At 56.7% G+C, this 10,302-nt stretch overlaps 1 protein-coding gene across 1 annotated transcript; it reads left to right on the forward strand.

Annotated features, from left to right (window-relative positions):
- The first annotated feature begins 1,459 nt into the window (after positions 1-1,459).
- CEACAM18 (CEA cell adhesion molecule 18) lies at positions 1,460-7,360 on the forward strand. The gene is made up of 6 exons (XM_039839593.1): positions 1,460-1,496; positions 2,212-2,562; positions 3,314-3,586; positions 4,657-4,932; positions 5,296-5,437; positions 6,366-7,360. Exons 1-6 carry the CDS (start codon positions 1,460-1,462, stop codon positions 6,382-6,384), a joined length of 1,098 nt encoding a protein of 365 aa, XP_039695527.1. The 3' UTR covers positions 6,385-7,360.
- The last annotated feature ends 2,942 nt before the right edge of the window (positions 7,361-10,302 follow it).

Raw genomic sequence — 10,302 nt, forward strand, 5'->3', positions numbered from 1 at the left:
ATGTCTTTCTGGAAGGAGTCACTTCCCAACACCTGTCAGACTTCTCCGCTCAGGGGTGTCCATGGACTGATGACATAGGATGCCTGCCGCTCAGATAAGATGCTCCAAATGACAGGGGGGCCAGGATGGGATGGGCCAGGGCCAGGGCCAGCTCTGGGATCTGCTTGAGGGAATAAGTGTGAGTCTCTGAAGCCTGACGGATGTGCCAAGCCTGCAGACGCCTTCCAAGGGCAGGGGCCTTGCGAGAGTCTCTTTGTATTAAATGCTCCGATTCATGCCACGGGCGCTGATTGAAACAGCTCTGCCATCTCGGTCCCAAATGAGCGGGTCAGTCATTATCGGCCATGTATAGTCTGGCTGCAAGGGAGGGACGTTTTTCTCCAGTGACTTGGCATAAAATTCTGTCTGATAGAGATGCTCATGTCGGGGATTGCCAAGTAGATCCACTCAGGTGCTCTCTGTGACAGAGGTGGCTGGTGCCCCCCTAATATCCATTCTCCCTCTTTTCCTAACTAAAAGGCTGCACTCTCCAGCTGCCCCTGCAGGTAAGTGTGGCCACATGACGACTTTTTGGCCAATGAGGTATAAGCAGAACTGCTGTGAACCATTCCCAGAAAGGTTTCCTTCCTCCTTGGAGCGGACGCAGTTCGGAGATGAGGGAAGGGGCAGTAACCCAGTGCTTCAGATGGGCTAGAGCCACGAGATCACCTTCGCATGTCTTCCGCTTACACTCACATCCTGGGGACGGCCGATTAAATGACTTCGATGGTCGCAAAGACATTATTTTCCTATTCCACGCAGATGTGTTTTGCATATGGATTTTCAGGCTACAGTACGAGACTTCAGAGATATTGAATAAGCCACGAGGTACTCAGAGGTGTACGTGCGCTCGTGGTCCCCTGACTAAATTTCTGTTTAACGTTGGAGAAACCCACATCAAGAGGATATTTAATGGTGCGATTCACGCACACACACACACACGCACAGAGGGTTCCCTGGTCACCCATCCGCCTTGATCCCCTCCCCCACCTCTCCAGCACGACCCCTTCCCAACTCCTCACTTCCCCTAAGCTCCTCCGCGTCCCCGACACACACAACTATCATGTCTCACTGGCAGCCGTGCGTCCTGGGCTCGAACACCCCCAGTGTCCACACCTGGTGGCCTGGACCTGAGGATCTCAGGTGTCTGTGCTTCCTCTGCGGAACTGAGCTGAGGTTGGGGGTTTGCAGACGTGGCAACAGATCCCCATCCCCCACCCCACCACTCTCCCCAACCCCACACCCCCCTGCACTTCCACTCCACTGAATTTAGACCCTGAATCAAAACGTGTAGATGGGGGAGTTTTATCCACCCAGATAATCATGCCCAGGGCTCCCACTGGGTTCTGCCCTGTGCCCAGGGGTGCTGGGGTCACAGCAGGACTGAGACAGTCTTCCTGGAGCTCGCATCCACTGCGAGATGCAGAACTGTGCCCACACTGCAGTAACCCAGAGTGGTGGGGACGGGGCGAGGCGGGGCCCGGAGGCTGGGCAGCGGCGAGGGACCATGTGACCCGGGTTGGGGAGGAGGAGACATCAAAGTCCAGAACTGAGAACAGGTAGAAATGAGTGAGTGGGGAGAGAGCAAGGATCAGTGTGCTCGAAACGGGGAAGCGCATGGACCAAATCCCGAAGTCAGGAGAGAGCGTGGTGCGTTCAGAGACGTGTGCGTGGATGGGGGGCACACCGCTGGAGGCCCCGTCTTCTGATGAATGAACACGTGAGTGAACGCTTGGATGAACGAATAAGAAGCGCGTGGGGAGATGGGGTAGGGTGGGTATGAGCCGAGGAGGCTAGGTGAGCCGAAAAGACCGGTGCTCTCTAGGAGGGTCTCATAAGCCCCTCTGAGAGTTTGAACTTTATCAGGAGGGCACCGGGGAGCCAGGGAAGGTGTTTGAGCAGGGTCACAGCGAGGGCTTTATAAGGATCCACAGAACTGTCACGTGAGGGTGGATTGGAGGCTGGGTGTCCAGGGAACAGTCCCGGCTGGAAGGTAGTGAGGACAGACTAGACTCAGGCAGGGGCTGAGCAGATGGAGGGGGGTGGGCAGGCTGGGGAGCCATCGGGAGCAAACAATCCTTGGTGTGTTCACCGGTGTCTCTGTGGGTCATTGCCTGGGTGATGTCAATCAGTCAATCGATTCATCAATCGATCCATCTCTCTCTTCCTCAGCCAGTCTGCTGGCCTGTGGGATCCACCAGGCCTCCGGCCAAATCTCCATCGTCCCACTCATAGGAACAGAGGGACATCAGAGCTTCCTGGACCTCGCAGGCGCCCCTAAGGATGCTCTGGAGTACAGCTGGCACCGGAGTGTGAACGATGGTGCAGAGAATGTGATTGTCGGCTATAAACCCTCCTCCGGTTCCTGGCAGCCTGGGCCCAAGTTCAGCGGCCGGGAGACCGTGACCAGGACAGGCAACCTGGTGATCAGGAATTCCGTGTTAAATGGCACAGGGAACTACCCCGTACGGGTGGACGCCAGCAGTGGGACTCAGAGAGCAGCCGGTTGGCTCGAGATGCGAGGTAGGTGGACAGCTTGTTTCCGTAATGCGGGAGTTGGATTTGGTGACTTAGCCGAGTCCTGGGCTCTGAGGCTCCTCCATGTAGCCCATGGCTGCGTGCGCAAGCGTGGCCCTGTGCACAGGCATTTCACGTCGGGCTGTTTACTTCCTCAAGGTCGGCCAGAGTCTCTCCCTCTCTAGTCCGCTGGGACGGACTCTTACATAACACAAGATAATTATGGGAGTGACAGCCATCACCTGTGCCATATTCTACAGGTTAGGAAAAAGTCACAGGTATGTGCTGCATGGCCTTGGGACTGTCTTCCATCTGTGGTCCTCATCGTCCTCACCTGTAAAAATAGGGGTGATGTCTACCTCTGTGGTCTGTTATAAGGTCGGAACAAGTATTTGTCCAGTACATGGGACTCAGGTAATGGAGGCGATTATCACGAAGAGTCCAGGGACCACCTACGCTCTGAATTCTACCCACGGCACTGCAGGTGAGGGAGTGTCCTGATTTGGGGGTTCAGAAATAACCATTAGATGGCACGCCTATGCCAGGAGCTCACAATGATTGCAGTGGATGCCACGACGATGTCTCAGAGCGGAGGATAACGGGCTCATGCAAGTGCCACCCTCGGTCACCTCTTCTCTGTCCCTCTCAGTTCTAGGCATGCTGGTTTCTACCCAACCTACCCCAAACCCCGCCTCGGAGGTGAGTGGAGCTTGTGGGGGGGCCAGACCCCACCTCTCACCCTTCCTGCTTCCCACAGAGTTGGAAAGCAACCCAGGCATCTCGGTCAACAGCAGCTCCGTGGTAGAGTACATGGATTCCATGGCCGCCTTCTGCCACACCGACGCCGCCAATGTCGAGTGGTATGTGAACGCCTTACTGGTGACCAGCAATGACCGGATGACAATTTCCCCAGACGGCAAGATGCTCGTCATCCACAGGGTCGGCCGCGATGACAGAGTGCTTCAGTGTGCGATTAAAAACATCTTCGGGCTTCTTCAAAGGAGTGAACAGATCTCTCTGACGGTGGCCTGTGAGTGGTCTGGGGTGATGGGTGTGGAGCCAGGGGTGGGCCCAGAGTCGTCCAGGGGCGTGGGGGTGACACACGCAGAACCGGAGAGAGGGGGCATCCTGAGCCAGCCTGTGGCCAGCTTGATCTGGGCTCGATCCCCAGCTCTGGCTATTTGGCTCTTTGGACCTGGGACATGCCCTAACCCCTGCTTCTCAGATTAGAAATGGGACTCTGTGGAAAGAGGGGACAGCTCGCAACCGATCGTTGCTTAGATTGACATTTAATGGGTCGAGTTTTCAAGACCCTGCCTGCCTCGGGTTTTCCAGTTCGGCTCCTGGGTCTCTCATTTCTGGTTTTCTGACTTAGCGCTGTCACCTTCCCTTTGTCCTTCGCTCGGATGGAACTGTCTACACGCCCTTGAGCAGACAGTTCGAGCGAAAAAACTAAGTTCTGCATGCCACACATTCTCTTCTCTTTAGACCTCTCTGGCGGCCCACCAAGGCCAGGTTTGCCTCCTGGCAAGACCTTCTCAAATTCTCAGATGGGTCTTGTCGATCGAAGACGTGCCGGCAAGGCTGTCACAGAGACGACCTCCGTACACTGCTTACTGGCCGGAGGTTAGACCCGGGACCCGGGGCTACAGCTGTTCAGGAAGATTCCTCCTGGCCGTAGGGGGACTTGCTTGGCCCATTCGTGGGTCCATGGAGGCCGCGAGTCCTCGGTCTTCTCCTCCGAGCCTCGCTTCCCTCAGCCGTAACACAGATCAATAGTGGAACTGATCGCACGGGCCGCTGTGGGAATTATGCAAGTGCGTGAAAACCTGGAAGGTATTTGAGGCAGCGCCCGGCACGCCGTGGGCCTGATGCATTTGCTTCTGGTCTATCCCTATGTCATCGTCACGTGAACGGCCGCCACGGAGCTGGCACACAGGAGGTGCCGTCATTGTCACCACGGCTGCCTTGCACGTCGGGGGGAATCTAGGGGGTCCGCTCTGGGTGCAGAGTGGGGCACCTCCGGGCCAGGGAGGACTCTGTGAGGCTCAAGGGAACGAGACGAGACGTGGGCCCCAGGCTCCCGCCCTGTCTCTGCAGATGGGCCGGACAGCGTGCTGCTGCGGACTGACCCCCACCACATCAGAGGCATCGTGTCTGCCGAGACCGGCACCCGGGTGCGGATGGAGTGTGTCTCCACCTCCCTCCCGGGACCCAAGTACCGCTGGGTCCACCATGGCTCCCTCTTGAGCTTCTCAGAGGCAAACATCACGCTGCCGAGTCTGGCCTGGGAGCAGATGGGCAGATACAGGTGCGTCGTGGAGAACCCCGTGGCCCAGCTCTCCATGTACAGGGACGTCGAGGTCCGGAGGCCCTGTAAGTGCAGCCGCTTCCCCTCTGGGGCTTACCCTCTCCCAGTGTCCCCACCTCCATGCCTCGGCCTGGGTGGCACCCGTCACCAGGACTGCTGTCTCCAGCTCACACTCCGTCCTCACAGTGGTTGGGTGGAACCTTCCCGTCCCCTTGAGGTCTGAGCCCAAAGCTGCCCCCTCCAGGAAGTCCCCAGAGTCCTGAGCTCAGAGTCCTGCGAGACAAGGTCAGCCAACACTTGACGAGCACTTACTGAGCGCCAGCCCCCATTCCAACCCGCACGACCCTCGCAGTCTCTCTCTGTTGGGAGCGTCGCCCCCATTCCACAGGTGAGGACACCGGTGCTCGGGGTGGGGTGCGCTATTCCAGGTTCCAGTTCTAATCAGCAGAGGAGGCAGAGTTCACGCCCCGGGAGTCCGGTCAGACCACACGGCCTCTGCCCGCAGCGGTCACGCTGGGCCGTCTCCGAGATAAGGAAGTGGGAAGAGGAAGGGGAAGTGGCCCAGAGAAGGTAGAGCTCTACCGTGGACATGGTGTCAGAAACGTGATTTGGGGCTGAATCCGTAAATGGCGAAAACGCCGTTTTCATCGACGGAGAGAGACCGACGGGCTTAGACACGCAGGGCGGTGACAAGCGGGGGTGCTGGAACCCGGCGACCCGAGTCCAGATCCCGGCTCTGCCTCTGGCCAGTGGCACAAACCGGGGAGGGCAGTTTCACCTCTCCGAGCTCCCGCTTCCCCATCTGTCGTGTGGGGATGACCAAGGTCCCTACGTCACCGGGTCACTGCGAGAACCAAGTCCGACGCTGAGAGAGAAAGTTCAACAGGAGCCATCGGCCTGGCTCTTCCCAGAGAGCCGTGAGCACACAGCGAATGTGGGCCGGAGGCGTCATTCTGGTCCCCGCGCACTGCTGACTAAGCACCTACTATGCGCCGAACACGACGCGTTTGTGTTACTATCTGACTCAGGCCTTCCCACTCCACTGCACTCTAAACTCTGGGGGGCAGAGGTTGGGTGAGCTCTTTGACTGTCATTTGTCCCCAGTGCTGTACCACGGGGCCTGGCACACGCACAGTTGGTGCACAGTGGAACGCCCCTGCAATGAGTTAATGACCCTGTGACACCAGCAGCCCTCTGACCTGCCGCTCTCTGTCCCCTCATGTCAGTCTGTTCTCCAGAGCACTCGTTAGGGTCAGGGTTAGGGTTAGGGACGTGAGTCAGCTCGTCGCTTCATTGTTGACTGTCTGCTTCTCAGCTGGAATGCCAGCCCCACGAGGGCAGGAAGTGACCTTGGTTCCCCGTTGAATGCCTGCTGCCTGGGACAGCGCTTAGCATGTAGCAGGCGCTGATAACTCCTTGAAGAACAAACGAGTAGATGAAGAGATGGATGAAGGGGTGAGAAGGACGCTCCTAACGCCCACGTACCCTCTCCTTCCAGGGCACGTCCCTGTTCTTAGGAGAGGCTTCTACACCGCAGGACCCTTGGCTGTGTTCTTCGCCGTGGCGACTGTCCTGGGAGGTGTCTACCTCTGCGGAATCCTGGTCTACGTGCCGGTCAGCCATTTCTCCATCAGGGGCTCGTTGCCCTGCGTCAAGGGTGGGCCACGGCTTGGGGACTCGGACCCAGGAGGGAAAGGCAGAGCCAGAGGGGGAAGGGAAAAGCCAGGAACCGGGCTGTCAGGGAGCATCTGGGCCAGACACATCGGTCTTGAGGACCAGGAGCGAGCCAGAGGGAGAGAGGGAGGGTTTAGAGTCAGCCGTGTCTCGAAAGTAGCAACAGGGCTTCATCCAGGGCTTTTCTCCATCCCGGTGTCTTTGCGTTTACAACGTAGCTGTTGAGTTTGGGGAAACAGGCGGCAGAGGTCAGCCATGCTGCGGGAAGGCGTTGGATGGAGAGATGATTAACATCTGGATTCCAATTCCGGCTCTGCCTCTACCTGGCTGGCCGACCTTGAGCAGATCCTGTGTCCTCTCGGGTCTTCCCAGCCCCACGTAGAGGACGTGAAGGGTCACACGTGCCCCGAAGGGTGATGTGAGGGTTAAACACACATCTCGGGGGACGAAGGGAGTAGCCACATTCTCGGCAGAGTGGACCAGAGTGTCTCAACCTCAGCACTGTCCATATTTCGGGTCAGATCGTTATTGCAGTGGTGGGGGCCGGGCTGCCCTGTGTACTGTAGGATGTGTAGCGGCATCTCTGATTTCTAGCCTCTTGACGTCCGTAGCAACAACCACCATAAGCCCCAGTTTAGACAACCAAAAATGACCGTAGGCGTTACGAAGGTCCCATGGGTGGGGATGGGGGGACCCTGCTCTGGTCGAGAACCACCATGATGACGACGATGATGACATTGATAGAAATGATGAGTGCCGATCGTGGCGACGGTGACGGTGGTGGTGATCCCGCTGAATGTGGTCATGACGGTGACGTCCGTGATCCTGGTTACGATGGTGGCAATCATAGCGCCGCCGGTGATGCCGATGACGGCGAAGGCTTTAGACAACACATTCCTTGTTTATTTTTTTAGTCTTTCGATATTGAGCCTATTCGTGGTCGTTGTGTGGTCTCCATGTCAAGGAGCTTACAGCATTTGCCACCGATGTGACAGCAGGCCAGTCAGCCCTCGTGTGCGTTAGTGTGCCGTCCGTCACAGGGGAAGGATCCTGGTACCGACCTCACAGCGACATCTGCTGTGCAGACGCGGTAAGGCGTTGCCGGTCACCGCCGTGGAGCGAGGCTCCGCATGCAGGAAGCACCCAGGAGAAGCTTGTTGTTAGTGTTGCTATTAATACCATCACCGTCATTCGATGCACAATTTCCGAACTGGTTGTGCTAAACTCCACGGAGTTTAAGAGTGTTTCCGAAAGATCTGGCTTGTCGCTCCTCACACGCCCTGGGCGGAGTCCTCCAGCCAGGCACGACCCCGTTCTCGCAGTCCGGAGTCATTCAAACCGACATCTTGACTGTCCCGTTCCGCTCAGAGGTGCCACCTGCTCCACCGCCGGGGGGGTCTCCAGCCCGGCATGAGAGCAGGGGGCTGGAATTCAGGGATAGTGGCCTCCATGTTTTCTTGCTGTGTGACTTTGGACAAGTGACATCCCTTCCCCGAACTCCTGTTTCTTTGTCCACAAAATAGGGTTAAAGTATAAACCCGTGTAACTGTTGGGAGGGTTTAAGATAATTTCCATAAATCGTCTACCCTAGTGCCGGGCATATAATACGTGGGAAATAAATCGTCACCATTATCATCAGCAGCAGCATCATCATCACCATCGTCAGTAGTTAGGCCACGTAGTGCCAACTCCAATCCCAAGTACAGCCAGCCTCTTTCCCTGCCCCGAGCCTGTTCCACACGACATCTCCCTCCAGTGACTTTAAGACCTCAGAGGTATTAGGACTTTTGATGAAGAAGATGGGGACCCCTCATCTACCCGAGACTGTCCTGTGTTCCCTCAGCGTCCTACAGACCTGAGACGTGGTTCCTTCCCTGATTTCTTTCCATAGGACAAACCGGGCTGCGTGAATGTCCACCTCAGGCCTGGAAGACAAGACCACACGGGCAAGGAGGTAAGCAGGAAGTGATGGGGAAGGGCCGAGGGTCCCCCATAGGGCCGGCCTAGTCTATGGGGGACTAACGCTCACGGGGGACAGTGAAGACAGGGAACCAGCACAGCCACTTTAAGATTGGGAGATGGAGGCTCCCGAAGAAATTCCGGAAACCCCACCTAAGACCTGAGGCGGGGTGACGTCATGGGCCGCGTGGCCATTGGCTGCTCCGTCTGCCACTCAGAGCCTACGGATAGGACGCGAGCGGGGGCGGGTGGAGCAGGAAGCTCTGGGCTCTGATTCCGACTCCTCCTCCTCACCCGCAAACGTGCTTCTAAGTTCCCCACTTCCCGGAGCGACACTCTGGGGCGTCAGAGACGCCGGTGCCCCATCCCAGCACCGCCGGTGGCCGGGAACCCGCGGAGCGACCGGGAATTGCATACATGGGGCATGGCACTTGTCATCCCACGTCCTCCTTTAGGAACCACGCTGGGGGAAGGTGCCGACTGACGCAGAAAACGCTCTCGACCTGATGAGTCAGAAACGTGTGACGTAGAGCAGCACCGCATCGGGCCACTTACACCGAGCAGGGATTATGAATTGGTTGGTATAGATATAACAGGTATAGTATGCGTGCGTTTTCCAGTTGTATGTGCGCACACACATGTCCACACACATGTACACACCTGCACAAACATTGCGGAAAGCGTTAATAGTTAGCGGTGCCATCGCTCAGCTTCTTTCCTTACCGTTTACTGTATATTCTAAAGGGTTTTTTTTTTCTCACAGAGTGTATGAATTGCCTTTATAATCAGAAAAAAAAAAAACACACCAATAAAGTTAAAACAATATGAAGTTCGGTCAGACCCCACGGTGTCATTTCCGGAATGTTTTTCTGAGCTGTCTTTATGGAGGTGCCCAAAAGCAAATTTTTTCATCACTATGACGGTTACAAAAGAAAAGAAGGAGGGAAGGAGGAGGAGGAGGAGGGAGGAACAGAAGGAAGGAAAAGAAAAGGCGGAAGGAAGGAAGGAAGGGAGAGGGAGGGAGGGAGGGAGGGAGGGAGAGAGTCCTTCCTGGCTGAGTCTATGAAGTGTGGACAGTCAGCCCAGCAGCCATGGTCCTAACTGCTTGACCATTTGCACACTCTCAGAGCGCTCCTGACAGGCCTGGACACCAGGCAAACTCCCGGGGGTCCCCTGATGAGGACTCCCTTGTGGCATCAGGGTCATAACCAGATTCGATCTGGTCCCTCGGCTTGCGGGCCTGTGTGGCTTTCAGCAGCTCACACGAGCATCCTTTGTGGCGTGGGGACGGCGCTGACGCTCTTGAGAGTCCCCGTGAAGACGGAATGAGAGATGCATGAAGGTTTGAGGCACAGTGAATGCTGAGCAAATGTCTTCGTCGCCTAGGGCTGCTGTGCCCCAGTACCGCAAATCCGGTGGCTTCAAACAGCAGACACTAATTCTATGACAGTTCTAGAGGCTAGAAGGCCAAAATCGAGGCGTGGGCAGGGCTCTGGGAAGGCTCTGGGGAAGAATCCGTCCTCACCTCTTCCAGCTTCCAGTGGTTACGGCAAACCCTCAGCATCTCTTGCTTTTGGTGTCATAACCCCAATCTCTGCCTCCGTTGACCCCCGGCCACCTCCCCTCCGTGTGTCTCTGTGTCCATATTTCCATCTTTGTCGGGGAGCACACTAGTCCCTGGACTCGCCCCCTCCCCAATCCAGTCTGTCCCCATGACTTGATTACATCAGCAGTGACCCCATCTCCAAATAAGATCGCATTCACGGGTACCAAGGGTGAGGACGTGAATATGTCTCTGGGGC

This window comes from Pteropus medius, unplaced genomic scaffold (assembly GCF_902729225.1).
Source record: "Pteropus medius unplaced genomic scaffold, Ma_sr-lr_union100, whole genome shotgun sequence".
Classification (NCBI taxonomy): domain Eukaryota; kingdom Metazoa; phylum Chordata; class Mammalia; order Chiroptera; family Pteropodidae; genus Pteropus; species Pteropus medius.

Bases quoted from the DNA above. Each gene is read 5' to 3' on its own strand.
- CEACAM18 (XM_039839593.1), top strand. From the start codon at position 1,460: ATGCAGAACTGTGCCCACACTGCAGTAACCCAGAGTG. The intron at 1,497-2,211 runs GTGGGGACGGGG...TCTCTTCCTCAG, and splicing joins CACTGCAGTAACCCAGAGTG to CCAGTCTGCTGGCCTGTGGG. The intron at 3,587-4,656 runs GTGAGTGGTCTG...CTGTCTCTGCAG, and splicing joins GATCTCTCTGACGGTGGCCT to ATGGGCCGGACAGCGTGCTG.